Consider the following 16015-nt stretch of genomic DNA (forward strand, 5'->3'; position numbering starts at 1 on the left):
TATGACAGGTTAATATGTATGTAGACCGATACTGACATACATTCTGACGAAAACAGCTGTCAAAAACAGCTTACAGAACGTTTCTTGTTTCATTCATACGATTTTCATCCTACCATACTTCAATATATTTTATCATTAAAGGGTTGAGACAATAGAACTGTATTTTCCAATTTTCTTTTTACGGACCATCGATCAACAGATCTGCAGGTATTCATAACATTCAATTATTGCTGCTGAAACTCTAAAGGTTTCGTTCTATAATATCACACTACGTCTGGAAAAAAATTCTGATTTTTTATTCAGGGTAAATTGTCTTTAAAATTCAAATTCTCTGACGCAGTACATCTTTCGAGATTTATGCTACAAATCTTCTTGTCTTTTAGCTGTTATTTTTGAATTCGTTAAAAAGAGTTTGTCAGACATGAGGGTAGGGCGTCGTTAAAACCTCACCCCCGGGGAACTAATCAGTGATCATCTACCCCTTGTCATCATGTCCTCAAGTTCCGTAGAACTCAAGTTAGTAATCACGCCTACGTGATGACTAAAGTAAGAGAGGTAACTCTTCCACTTTATACAATGAGTATCTGGATTTTGTTAAACTGTTCAAGATTTATGTACTATATGTATTGCTATTTACAGAAATGAACAAAAACACTTAAAACAAACTGTTTTATTTTATGTTTTCAATTTTTACAAACAATACTGTTGTATGAGATTTTAAACAAAGAAAGCATAATCTATCAAATAAAAATAAAATTATCTCAACATTTTCTTATTTAAAGAGAAGATAACACATACTCTTCCTAAAAATATACATACTGTAATACAATTGAATAATTTTGTTAAGTATATATCATGATAGTCAACTGTTTATAGGCAATGTTATCTTTATATTTTGAGATCTTTTACAAAAAAGGGGGGTGGATTTTTTTCATAATTGAATAAAAACAATTAGTGGAAAAACATGTAACTACATATATATGTATATATGATTGTATATTGTATTACATGTATATGACTATATATAAATGTTAATTTACAATGTACTTTCTTTTTGCCCCATGAGGGCCCTTAATTGGTAAATAAACTAACTGAATATAGAATGTAACGTGTTGTATAAAGCAAAAGTAAACAATTTTAGAATTTAAAAAAAAAAAACCCATCATCTTTACACAATTCAATCAGAATAAATGTATTTGCCGCGAGCTTATGTGAAAACAAGATATAATTCAATTATATTTTTTCTGCCAAAATACATTAACAATAACATTGTTGTATATTCCAATGTCGGGGTGGGGTGGGGTGGGGGGGGGGGGGTGGCATCGTTAGTGATCTACTACAGGGGATGGACGGTACTATTTACTACATTTTTTTTTAAATTATTTTTTTAACCTCTTCTCAAGTGCGCCATAGTAAAGTTGTGATGCGTTTGTTGCGAGTTTTGACCCATTTTTGTGGGAATATCGAGACAACCTTCGCCCTTGGATCGTAAAATTATATCTCCAGACAATCTCCGTTATGGCAGGGCGTTCTGTTCTCTCAGCTCTACATGCCAACATTCGGTAATAGAGATAACAGGGGGATGATCCGATGTTTTTATCTTATTTAATAGTCGCAGGAACGAATCAAACGGCTGGGAAGAACAGTTTAAAAATGTCCAGGTATAAAAGAAAAAACATATGGAAAACAAAATATTTAGTGCACTCGGTGTTGAACATAGATGCACGTGAATCTGTGCCCGTGCTTATATTTTCGAAATCTTTGATAATTAAAATTCAATTTTGCCAGGGTCCATTGTTGACGTAGTTCATTTATACAACAAATAGACAAACTGATTCTTAGAGCCAGTAAATGTCGCGAATCTTTTTTAATAGAGTACATCATGTGTAAATTACATATGATGTACCAACAGTACATTGTAATATAACCTATATAATGCCAGATAAAAATTAGTTGGCATAAGTGACGCATATACACCAAAAAACAAAACAAAAACAAACAAAAAAAAAAGAAAAAAAAACATGCAAAGCTGTCGAATACTAAGTATATTTAGTGTTCCTTAAGTACTTTCTATAATATTCATGACCATATACTTATAATTAATATTATTATGAAAAAAGGAAGCAGGGATGATTGAAACAAATAAAAGGATTATTACAAGGAATCTGTTTATAAAAGTCCTACAGAAAAAAAAAACAGATGTAAGGGACAGGTCTATTTCCTAATCAGCTTAATTTTCCGTGTTTACAGTTGTTGTTTTTTTTTAATACACTCGCACTGAGCAACTTTTCCTGGCAATAAAAAACATGAAATCCAAAAGTTTGTCATAGGATAAATAGTTTCTGTTTCTGCAGCTTAGAGATTGGTTAACCATCAAAAAGAAGAAAAATTGGCTCAGAAATTGAGAATCAACAAATCTCGCATCGCTCGACTGCACTTCAGGAAACAGACACCGGGCGGATCCAGAAAGCAGTGAATGCACAAGACGCACGTGTTGCATTCTATATGTGACCGACATTATTTTCCAGTCAATCCTATAAGTCCAAAATTAATTTATTACAGGCAATAGGGAATCTCTGGTATAAGGGTTCATCAAAGCATATACTGTAGTGCCTTTACCCGGGTAATGTTTAAGGTTCCCACTAGAGCGCAGCAGATGAGGAGGGAAGGGGGGTAGGGGTGGGGGCACTGTGACTTTATCCAGAAGCTGGACATTCTCTCCTGAGTTTCCTAATGATGTCCCATCTCAAAGAAATTCAATTTAAACTTTGTATATCTATGTCATTTACAGTATACTTAATAGTTTTTTAATATGGTGTCTTCAGAGCAGAAATCATAACAGGGCTATAGATTTAAGTGCTTATCTTTGCATATTTGTAACACCTGAATAAACTTAGGAGATAATATTTCATCTAATTTAGAACAGAAAATTATGCTAAAAGTGATTGTTATAAATTCCACTACTGACGTTAAAGAAGCAGAACTGAGATGTAGTCTATATACACAGAGTATAGATCCAGCAGGAACTAAAGGGCAAAGACAGGGCAATGATATTATTTACTCCAGGAGAGAGAGAGAGGGGGAAATAAGTGCAAGTCATGAACAGGCAAATAGAAAACAGATAAAGATGGACACCACTGCCAGACCAGTGCAAAACGGACGTTAGTTATGAATATAATCAGATCCTGTGTTAACTGTGGGTCGACACAAGAAGTCTTTTTTTTTAATTATTGTTTTATTTCCCTCTGGGTTTTTTTTTTTTTCGTTACTTGTAAAATAAGGAAATACAAACTTCATATAAGGAATTTAAAAAAAAGTGATTGCAAAATTTAAGGTTGTTATTTAATATTTTAGATTATCTTTTGTGCAATTGGCCAAAAGTATGCAAAAGGGAAAAGCAATATTTAATTCCTTCATGTATATTTCCTCAGAGAGAGAGGGAGAGGGGGAAGGGGGTGCTATAACAGAATTAATACGTACAAAAAAATACATTTTAATTAATCAGGAGAAACAGCATTTTATGAAAGACATGCTGATAACTAGAACTCTAACCATATACCATGAGGGGAAAAATCGAAATCGTGATTTCTACACGAGGACACGGAGAATGACAGAACAAGGGTATTTTTGTTTGGACTTTTATTTCTCCAGTTTATATTTATAACTTGCCTCCTCCTGATTTATTAAAAAAATTAAAGGCATCGAAAGTGAATGATCATTGACTTAATTAAATTATAAATTCCTTATTAAAAGATTTAGAACTGTCAATGGCAGTTCTGTGACATTTCAGACAAGAAAAAATATGGCCTTTGAAAGGTTTTAATAATCTTTATATTTTAGCTGAAAGCCGAACATTTTAAAGAAAGCTATTTTCAGTTACAAATCTAAAAGTTGATATAACAATGAAATGGGACATCATCACCCCCCCCCCAGTCATACCAGAGTGAAGGAGAGAGGAAAGAAAGCATTTAGTACCTTTATAGTACAAGTGCCCTGATATTGTTACATGTATTTTAAATTTGTTCCTGTCTGTAACCTTCTTACGTAGAACACCATAGTATGCATTTTTCTCGTGTTCAACATTTTTATTTCTTCCTTTTCAACACACAATTTTGGTGTCACTGAGTACTAAGCCACGAGAAAACTCTCAGGACAATGATTACACGCGTGGGGTCAAAGAGTTTGCAACTCCCCACAGTAACAAACATTAGGATCTGTCCGCTAGTAAATAATCTGACAATAGAATTACTACCTGCATAAATCTCAGGTGATATGCGTTAAATCGCTTCACCGACATGGAAACATAGTAAACACATGCACTTGTAAACAACAACAACATATGGCTGTGAATAATGTCAGTCAAACGGATTAAGCCGTCCCTGCTTCCTTCTGATTGGTCTAGACGATCTGCTCAGATGTGTCATAAGGTCAAAGTGAGTCAGAGGTCTGCTATATAAGCCTCGCTCGATTTAAATACTACAGAAATAATAATTGTATGGTGGGATTGTTGAAGTTATATGATACAGTGACATTATGAAAATGGTCGTAGGAATGCAGTCTTGTGTATGTAATGGCATTCCTATCAAAAGGAAAGACGATGGACTAGAAGTGAAATCGGGGAATTTATTGTTGATTCAGTCACATCAGGGTAGATCAGTGAGGGTGCCGGTACACGTTAGGGTGTATCAGAGCTGCTTTGAACATTACGCAATCGTCAATAGAGACTGCAAATTCACGAACAAAGGCATCTTTGTGAACTTGAAGAATTCCACGGTGATAAGAACAGAGACGAGGGAATGTGAATTCCTTATGGTCCCAGATAACGTGGAGGGGACCGGATACACATTTCAGGCGCGAAACGCGACAGAGGCCGAGGATTGGACAGAGGTGTTACGTCCGAGTGTTTCCCAGGGTTCCCCTACATCCGGTCACCCCTCCCCGAGCCTGTCCCCCGTGATCCCCCGTATGCCTCTGATGCCCACTCTCGCAGAAGAAGAGGAAAGCTGACCTCGTGTGACCTCTTTGAGTGAACTCGGTCAGTGAGACGTTTATTTACTTGCCTTCTGCAGATTCTGTTTATCAACATGTTTACAGACTGTAGTGTGAAGCTGTCATTGAATGACAGCAAGTTGTCTTCAGACATTCACACCCTGACTTGTTTACATGAATTATATGGAGGTATATATTGTGATCCTGTAATACCGTAACCTTCGTCGAGGCGCGTAAGATCTATGTCAACTAGATGCATGTTGCCAGTACGTGCAGGATTCCAGTTTTATCCGGTCCATTGGGTCTGGAATGTAACAAATTCCAAAGACAAAAGCTAAAGCTGTGATATGACTCTAATTTAATTTTTTATTGTTATGTTGTGTGATTTGTGCAATACAGTTTTTAATGTTTATGTAATGTGTGCAATATTTGTTCATTAAACTTGGAAAAATAATGTTTCCTATTTTCTCTCATTTGATTATCAATTATACTGATTATTCTATACGACATATATATCTCTGAAAGGTGTTGAAGAACACCTACGTACTCCAGTGACTTTAGTCATACCCTTTAGATGTTATATAGATCTGTATCATCCACTCTCCCTGGGAGAGTGGACAAGGTTACGCTAATTACCGTAAGATATGGTATTATCCGATATGTGATTGATCTGGTGTATTTATCTGTATTAATGAACAGCCCACATGAGATTGGAATCTATTTATGGAATCATCATTTAGTAATGGGTCGATTTTTAAATTCCGTCGATTCATTCCACACAAAGAATGCGTAGGGAACGTCAACCCCCAAGATAATGAACAAAAAATCGATAAGTCAACTCTAAAAAATCAAATGTCAGCAAAGTACGAATAAGATTACTTATGTCTAATGTGTACATGGAGTACCAAGCGGACCGAGTTTATGTGTCCTTGAACTGCAACACACGAAACAGCAGCGTTCACAATTTGAGATGTCAAAACAGGAACTACTTTACATTACACGATTGCATGACTAATGTCTCCTTATACGGAGAATATTGTGCCTCTCTGCAGATAAGGTATTCCTAGATACTAGTAAGCTCATCTGAATTCAACTTAATGGCCTGTGAAATTCGATTTAACTGATGTTCAAAGAATCCTTATAATGTACCATTGTTAACTTATTTATGGTTCAAACATTAATTAGACATCGAAAAGGATATTAATTTTAAAGTGTTTTGGTTTTTTTTAAATATGCAAGGAAAATTTAAGGGCATCATGACAATTATGTACCGTTATTACACAAATTTATTGTTTCTATATAGTCACTGCTCTACTTGATCAACTGTATTATATGATTACACGTTATTGTACCCCATGTACATGTATCATGTATGGTACATGGTTTCGGTATATGTAAAGAAAATTACGTCAAGGTACCATTTATATATCCAATATATCCATATGTAGATAATACACTTACTCTCCTTATTACTGTATTGATATAAATGTAATAATGTAATAACACGTACCCTCCTTGAGTGAAAGATATTTTATATTTATTTAAAAAGAAAATTACGTTAAGGTACCATTTATATTTCCATATAAATGTAATAATACTAACCCTCCTTGATTCGTATATTGATATAAAAATGTGAAAAACACTAACTTGATTTGTATATTGATACATGTATGAATGTAATAATGTAATAACACTAACCCTCCTTGATTTCTATATTGATACATGTATGAATGTAATAATGTAATAACACTAACCCTCCTTGATTTCTATATTGATACATGTATGAATGTAATAATGTAATAACACTAACCCTCCTTGATATGAATATGCTTTTATCATAAAGCTTCAAAATGAAAACATGGAAGCTTAATTTGCTCAAAACTAACAGCTTTTTCTGTGACTTCTTGGGAGATCTAGAATCTCCTCAACTTCACAGTGAAAGTCAATCCAGATGTGATCCTTGTTTTTGCACTTCGTTAACAAGGCTAGAGTAATTATTACAAGAAAAATGTCAAATAGGTAATCTGTTTCCTCCAGAAACTTCAAGCTTATGAACATTACTCATAAATACTGTATATGCTTCATTAAAACTGGGTTTTTAGATCAAAGCTGGCCGAGTTTTTACCTCCGTACAATTTCTGAAGCAGACGTCGTAACCTTGACGTGACTCATAACAGATGAAAATCCCAGAGAAACGCGCCAACGAAATCTGCGTCTGATCCCCTCAATACACAGAGGAATCTGTTCAAATCTGATATGGAGTAAAATTATATTTATATCTATATAGCAGCCAAGTCTGTCTGTACAATGCAAACTTTCAAGTTTTTTAAGTACGTGGTTGAAATGATAAATACCATATCTATAAATTGGCATATATTCTGCAATATGTCGTTCAATATTTTACTAAAAAATAACTTTATAATTTATAAAAATTTAATCTGTGGAATTCGGTCAGAATGTGAATTTCAGTTGAGGAGAATATATTCTTCATACTTTTAAAAGTAAACAGGACATAACAATACTCTTCTCGGATATGTCGCTGTTACTAGCAGGAAGAGGTCTCTTTCCGTGAAGTGTATTTGTTATCATAAAGGTTCCATTCTACATTACATGTACTAGAAGTATTAAAGTTTCCTTATCAAGAACACGTTGCTTTACCGGGTCCCCTGAACTCTTTAACACATTAATACAATGTTGTTGTTAGAGGGAGGTTGTTTTATATGATAAGTTGTTTTCGATATCTGCTTCGTCGGGCTTTAGGTGCAGATGTATCGGGAACTGTGTCCTGTACAACTTTTCCTGTTTAGCTTGTCGAATCGTGATTAAACCATCAAAAATGTTTTATCTGTAAAGGGAAAGATCTACACTTATTTATAAATGCGTCATCATTTTTACAACAAAATAATCTGCACCAAAATATACACGAAAACGAAATTATCAAAAGATGAATATATTCTTCCTGAAAGTTTCGACCTGATGGTTCTATAGCTCGGGGTTCTGCCAGGAATTCAGGATAAAACATTGGTGATTATGATAAATGAACATGTAGCAGTAGTACATGTAAGATATTATGTTTTGGTCAATCTTTTTGATGGACAATTAAATCTTAAGATGCCAGCCACAGTACATGTACATTATGTTACATGCAATATTAGAGACTCATTCCCTATAGGGATGAAATTTATTCGCATAATAAATATAAACGACTTAAAATTTTCTCTATTTGTTAATCTCTCTCTCTCTCTCTCTCAATATTTTTTTCCTTCTAAAAACTAATCCAGTTTGAAAACAAATACAGTTTCCTTAACTGGTGCTGTTCTCATTGGTGCTGTTTTGCAAGGTTTTTCTTTTTCACTTAAACAACCAGTTTATAACCAAAACAAGGAGGAAAACACGCGAGAAAGATAACAATACGTTTGTTTAACGTGAAACAAGCCGTCAGTCGCGACGGTCCGTCTGGGGGGTTTGCCACAGATTTACCTGCATTCGGCGTGTAACTGTTGACCTTACACAAAACACTGCATCCAATCACAATGCAATGTTATTTCCCCTTTCTCTTTTTTTTATATGATACGTTTTATTAACCCCAATGAATGCTACACAGACACTATGTCATGTAGTGTCATCCAAGATTTGAGAATTAAACTCAATGTCATCACTTTTAAAAGAAATATATGTGTCACATTAATTAAATCTTTTCTCGGCATTTTAAAACGAACTGGCGCCGATGAAAACTTACGCAATGGTCATGATCTGTCCTGTATCACCATCAAGTTACAAGTAACTGGTTGAAAAGGACAAAAGTCACGTGTCGGATATATATATACCGTTTATCCGATGTTTATTGGTAAACATGGGCTTTATTTACTTAGTACACTTGTATCTTATCTATCAACCTGGCTTCTGCATAGCACAAGCACATTAATGTCTCGGAGATTAATACTTTACACATTTTTTTTCACCGAGAGTCAGAAATGTGCCTATTCATTTTTTTTATCTTGGGGGGAAAATGGGGGGGGGGGGGGTAAAGGAATAAGACAACCAATGTCATGGAAGCTGTGCATGCAGCGAAATAAAACCTTTAATTTTTTTAGCTATTGGGATTCCACTTACTCACAGTTACAATGCAGAAAAACTGCGTTCATATAATTATTAATATCACCATATATATCTAAATTTAACATTAAATCTGATCTAACAATACAGGCGCCTACTGAATGATCGGTAAGGTCAGTGACCAAAACTTACCATAAATAAAGAAAATATATTACTTCGTCTTACAGAAGTTCTAGACGTATAGCCTCCTGTAATCGCTGCTTAATTCCGCTTAATTCAAGGAATTTAGATATATTAATTTATAACTCTGTGTTGCTTTTAGGAGGAATAATCATCTATAATGACCGATAACTATAAAATTGATAAAAACTTAAATGAAAATTTCTGTTTTCAACAATGATTTGTACAATTTTGACTCCCGTGACGTATGTTGAACTACAAGTTGCTTTTATTATATTCTTCTGTTATAGAAGATATAAATGATTACAGAAAAAAAATGTATGTTAGTGGCCTGAACGTCGTTTTCCCTCTGAACATTTTAAAACATAGATGTAAGTAGTGAAACAAAGCCCATGAAAGAATACACTGACAAAAATTTTTGTTGTAATACTGATTTTTTTAAAGGCGGTTAGTTTTAGATTTCACATGCTAGCATGCTCAGATTCTATTAAGTATAACATGAAAAAAATTACAAGGTTTGTAGCCGAATTCCAAAGAAAGAATGCATATCATTTTTATTCATTTTTAATGGATATAATATTTCACGGCGTTTTGAGAAAACAAAGCCGGCGATATAAAATAAAAAATTATGCCTGCAGTTTTGGCTGACGCTAGGCACGGCTAAAACTGGAATAAATTAGTGAAGTATGATGTTCTCCCTATATCTGAGGTTTTTGGTTGTACATGTAGTAAAAACGTCAACTTATATGCTGAGGGGTTTACATGTTCAGGTATAGCTGCATCTAATTCACAGTGTCAAGCTCTGACCTATTGTCATCTATATCTGCTAGATAAATTTCATCTATCATGTATTTATTATGTACTTTGAAAAGCCATTTTAATAAATTGATCGGATATGTATTTCTACCACCATTCATATTCACCTTCTTAAGAATAGATATACCATTTCATCTGCCCTTTTTACACAATGGAATATTTACCTACAAGTATGGATCATCTGTATGTGTAGTGCTTTTGCTAATCACTTGAAATGTTCACTATACACTAAAGTGATCTAGATACACGTGTCGTCCCACTGAGTGACCTTGATGAAGGTAAACACTGTCAATACACCGATAATTTTACTGTCCCAAATTCATCTCTCTCTCTCTCTCTCTCTCTCTCTCTCTCTCTCTCTCTCGACTACTCTTTGTTCTTACTTGAAAAATTTAAAAGTAACAGAATTGAATCCTGTCTAGATACCTTATTTAAATAATCTAGGTATAATGTTGTACTCTTTCTTATAATGTACCTTTTATAAATATGCCTTGCTGTCAGAAAGTATGATATAACTATCATATGTCGACTTTGTGTGCCCAGATAGGATTTCACCCTGTTTGGCTAGTGCTTCAAACATATTCCTAATGTCTCTTGTGTATCTTTAGATATGTATGTTCCCTTTAGATTTGTAGACACTCTTGAACCTGTAGATTTGTATGGCCCACTTGTACACGTACCTGTAGATTTGTATGACCCCCTTGAACCTGTAGATTTGTATGACCCCTTTTAACCTGTTGATTTGAACCTCTAGATTATTCTGCCCTCCTTGAACATGTAGATTTTTTATGAACCCTATATATCTATGGATTGTATGCCCTCCTTGAACCTGTGGATTTGTATGCCCTACTTGAACCTGTAGATTTTGTATGAACCCTATATATCTATGGATTTGTATGCCTTCATTGAACCTGTGGATTTGTATGCCCTACTTGAACCTGTAGATTTTGTATGAACCCTATATATCTGTGGATTTGTATGCCCTACTTGAACCTGTAGATTTCAATGCTCTCCTTGAACTTTAGATTTACATACCCCTTTGAACCTGTAGCGTTGCATGACTTGACATAAACCTGTAGTTTTGCAAGCTCCCCTTAGACCTGTAGATTTTTATGCCCCCTAAACCTTCAGATGGCTTAAACCTTTAGATTTTTTTGTCCTCCATCAACTTGTTAATTTATATGCTTTCCTTGAACGTGAGACCCCAGTGAACCTTTAGATATGAAAAAAAAAACCTTTGACCCTGTAGATCTGTATAAATGCCTCGAACCTGTCGATTTTTATGCCCCCTAAACCTTTAAATTTTATGTCCTCCTACAAACTGTAAATTTGTATGCTGTCCTCGAGATATGTATGCCCCCTTGAATCTGTAGATTTGTATCCCCGTCGTTTTTGTTTTGTTTTGTTTTGTTTTGTTTTGTGTGTAGCCTGTTGATGCGTTTACCCCCATTTACGTATGGGGTTTATGTCTCTCAGTTGATTTGATACGCAAAAGTATGCTCTACGTATGGACAATTTCTAAAACGAGGCAAGCTATTGACAAACAAGTTGATGACACAAGGATATCAACAATCTCAGTTGAAGTCATCATTTCGCAAGTTTTATGGTCGATACAATGACCTTGTCAGCATATACAACCTATCATTGAGTCAAATGCTGACTGACGTTTTTCATACTTATTGTTAGGCCATTATTTATACACTGAACTGTAGACGGATTTTTCCGTTTTTTGGGGTTTTTTTTGCGTTCATGACAAGGAGCACACGGCGGGTGTGACCGGTCGGCAGGGGATGCTCACTTCTCCATGGTACCTGATCCCACCTATAAATTTTTAGGTCCGTGTTTGCTCTTCTCCAAATTTGTATCGTTTCATTGGGCTTTCGAGATTGAATACTGTTCGTTATCTTCATATTTCATTACTTCCATAAGTACCTGTACATTTGTATGCCCCCTTCTACTGCTTGTAAATGTGTATGTCCTTGCATACCTGTACATGCCTTCTTTGCTTTATTGTGTACCTGTACATCTATATGCCCCCGCTGCTTTATTGCGTACCTGTACAATTGTATGCCATCTCTACTTTAGGTCAGTGTTACATACAACATTTATCACACAGCGACAAAGTTTACTGACCCCCGTATCCCAATACCCCCTCCGTTATCTCGTCAATAAATTGACCTGTTTGACATATATTTGATAAATTAATGTGTTATCTACGCAGTACTTTTATCTACCAGTAAAGCGCTGCATCTGTAATTAATGAAATTGATTTAAGGTATTTTGATTATTACTTTTTAAGGATAAAAAAGGACTTCTTTTTTTCTAATTTTGTAGAAACCCCTAGAAAAAGATAAAGCTTCATTCTGAAAGTCAGTATTAATAAAATAAGATTATACGTTTTATCTTTAATTTCAGGAAGAATTTAAAGCCTTTAATTTTCAATTCACCCCTAAAGGCCAAAGGGGGAGAGTTATGAATTCGAAATATATGAGAATGTTTTGGTTTTGCTAAGAAAGAATTGACACAGTAATTTATCAAGAAAATTTATATAAAATTGTTTGCTTCTATCTCATTAGCGGTTCCTACACCCCTTAGATTATTTGTATACAATGTATACCCATTTTTGAACTTGTTTGTTTATCATGTTTTAATTTTTGATTTTTTTAAATAGATTAGACAAGGCTATTAAAACTACTTTAAATCCTTGAACATTATGTCTTAATTTTTGTGTCAGAATTTCTCGATCGTGATAAATTTAGCGTTGTACCTGCTCGGTATACGTATCTGCGATGTGTGATAGTTACAGGATATGAATTTAAAACATCAGAAAGTGAGAAATCTGCGCGTATAATTGACACAATTCATCATTGTTCTGAACTGTAACATTATTATTTATTTTCACTGAAATAAAGTGACTATTATAAAACTAGAATATAAAGGTCCCTCTATATATAATGTCGGCCACATCCATTCTAATTAGCACGTATTAATCAATTTTTCTGCTTAAAATGCTGTTTTTATTGGCATTTCCATTAAAAGAAAAGGAACAAGAAGGAGAGCATAATCTTAAGACTAAACACAACCAGAATTGAAAGTACTCCCACCCACATTCCAACCACACACATATTTATCTTCAATCGCTTCCCTCAGTATTTGTCTAAGAAGCGCATTTGGTATATATACCAAATGCGCTTCTTAGACAAATACTGAGGGAAGCGATTGTATATATAAAGAGATAAATTTTTATCCTACGTCTTATTCTTAGAATTTACAGCATTTTCCCCCCAAATTTAATTGTATGTTCCAAGCAATCTGACAAAAATACTATGGTAAACTATAGTTTACTATGGTTTACTAATCTAACAAAAAATACTATGGTAAACTATAGTTAATTAACTATAGTCAATTCAAAAAAAAGTTTTGCTACAGTTAACCAAGTTAGTCAATCCAGATATCAAAGTTTTCACTACAATAAATCAAAGTATATATTTACTGTAGTCAATCAAAGTTCCATAATATTACATATAATAAATGTACTAAATCAAAGTGTGTATTTTAAATGATACTAAAATAGGCCATAGTTTACTATAGTGAGCTTTACAAGTTGAATAATATTTATTATAGTTTTCTATGGTTAACTCTATGGTAAATCATAAAGATTTAATGTGTACCTGAATTGGTATTTGTCAAAATAAATGAACAGATAAAAGTTTTTACCACAAATCAAACTTCCATTGTATTCACTTATAGATCTAATGTATTGAGACTGTATTGTCAAATATAGTTAACTCTGTTGGGAAATGGAACACCGTACTAAAACTCTACATGCTAGAAGTGAAAGTTATGAAGACGATCAAACAATTTTTTTTTCCCAGTTTGTCTATGTAGTCGAAAACTTAGGAACCTTTAAAAATATTCATGTCGTAGAGTTTATTTAGTAAAATTAATATAAAAATCTGTCAGAAAGAATATATATATATATATATATATATATATATATATATATATATATATATATATATATATATATATATATATATATATATATATATATATATATATATATATACATGTATGAATATGGTTTTTTCGCCGCATTAAATTAAAGTCCACCCTTCCTGTAATTCAAATGCTGGGTTGTTCAGCTAAATGGAAGATCAATGTGTCATAAACACACAATTATCTGTTTTCAGGCGATCGCTGTGAGTTCAATTGACTGTCACCTCCGGAAGATGGCAGATACAGTGTTTGTTGTGACGTCATAGAGAGTCAGTCTCACCAGATTCAGTGCCTGTATGTATATGTTGTCAGTCTGTGTAACAAGGACGTATATACTCACAGTCAGTGCATCATATACATGTATAGTACAGGGACGGATGGTGCTGATAAGTCACATTCTGTAGTTTATCAGTACACGTCGTACTCACAGGCACTGTCAGTGGTGATTTAGTACATAAACAGAGGTACTTTCTAGTACTAATCAGAATTTTTTAAAGAACAAAATATTTATCTAACTACAATATTCTCACAGCAAACACATTTGCAGGAAGTTCAGTTCCACTAAAATTAAAAATTAAAAAAATCAAAGAATTGTGGTCCCCCGCTTTCGGTGTCTTACTGGATGGGATGCCATTATTTATGGCATATTGTGTCAAACACGAACGCCCTATCATTTGTCATTTAAAAGTATTCACCAAAGTTAAAATTTAAAAAAAAAAAAAAAGGTCAAACATGAAGGTCAAGGTCTAAGGGTCAAATCATCGGAAACATCTTGTCATGGGTAATGCACATGTCAAATATGAAAGTCCTATCTCTTCTCAATCAAACATTATAAGGAAATATAAAATTATTGAAAAGTAGGTCAGACTTCAAGGTCACAGGATCAAAAATCATAGTATATTTAGAAAGTTATTGTCACAGGTAATATAGATGTATAATATGAAAGCCTTATCTTTTCTCTTTCAAAAGATATGACCAATTAAAAGTAATGTTTAATTTTTGACAAGTAGGTCAAACTTCAAGGTCACAGGGTCAAAATTATAGTACATTTGGAAAGGTCTTGTCAGAGGTAATATAGTTGTGTAATATGAAAGCCCTTTCTCTTCTCATTCAAAAGTTCATCGTCTCAAGCCACTGTCCAGAGTCCGCATGTAGCTCTCTCCAGAATGGGAGAGGATCGTACATTTTGGCCGTGGTTTGCGACGATGTCAAAAGTTATGACCAAGGTTAAAGTTTTTGTGACAGACGGACAGGCGAATTAGATTTAATGTCCTCTCGCTTTCGCGAAAGCGGGGAAAAATAAATAAATAAGAGTAATTTATGCTCGGCCTCCGATATGTAAACCACAAAATCTGTTGTAACATTTAGAGGATATATATATATATATATATATTCAATAAATATATCAAAGGCCGTCTATTATGGAAAAATCGTGTTGTAGTATGTGGAAATGATCAATTTTGCCTACTTTGGTGTACATGGTTAAGAAATGATTACTTTCAATACAAGTGAGATTTTGCAGCATATTACAGCAAGTGCATTGATACTAACTGAAAGAAACTGTTACGTTATTTGTTTTCACTTCCTATTCTTAGGAAAGGTAGATCATATTCAGTGCCGGATCCAGGATTCTTGAAAAGGGGGGCCCAACCGTTTGGGGATCGGGAAGGGTGGGTGTTGAAGCCCCCGAAAGCTCTCAGGTTTTGAGTCTTATAGAACAGTTTTTAGACTTATTTTAGATATACTTTATGTATAATTAATGCAATATACCACAACAAAAAAAAACAACGATGAATTAAATCTTATATGTATATTTTTGGTCACAAAATGGGGCAGGGGCTGCCCCCTCTAAATCCACCAGTGATATTATGTTCCAGCCCGGACGCCCCTCTAAATCCGCCAGTGAATCATTATCGTATGTGGTAAGTCGATCGAAGGTAGATAACTCTCATAAACTAAAACAAGGAAGTCGACA

The 16015-nt window shown here is 34.1% G+C and overlaps 1 protein-coding gene and 1 non-coding gene across 2 annotated transcripts; one reads left to right on the forward strand and one right to left on the reverse strand.

Moving 5' to 3' along the window:
- Nucleotides 1-414: 414 nt before the first annotated feature.
- Nucleotides 415-541, reverse strand: LOC133174402 (U8 small nucleolar RNA). The gene has a single exon (XR_009719134.1). It is a non-coding gene; the product is annotated as a U8 small nucleolar RNA (small nucleolar RNA).
- Nucleotides 542-4482: 3941 nt separating this feature from the next.
- Nucleotides 4483-5443, forward strand: LOC133174371 (uncharacterized). The gene has a single exon (XM_061309487.1). It carries the CDS (start codon nt 4534-4536, stop codon nt 5005-5007), a length of 474 nt encoding a protein of 157 aa, XP_061165471.1. The 5' UTR covers nt 4483-4533; the 3' UTR covers nt 5008-5443.
- Nucleotides 5444-16015: the final 10572 nt, after the last annotated feature.

This window comes from Saccostrea echinata, unplaced genomic scaffold (assembly GCF_033153115.1).
Source record: "Saccostrea echinata isolate AGI-Se365-2 ecotype Australia unplaced genomic scaffold, CSIRO_AGI_Sech_v1 ptg000057l, whole genome shotgun sequence".
Taxonomy (NCBI): Eukaryota; Metazoa; Mollusca; class Bivalvia; order Ostreida; family Ostreidae; genus Saccostrea; species Saccostrea echinata.

What these genes read in the sequence shown, in the direction of transcription:
- LOC133174371 (XM_061309487.1), top strand. Translation starts at nt 4,534, where the DNA reads ATGAAAATGGTCGTAGGAATGCAGTCTTGTGTATGTAATGGCATTCCT.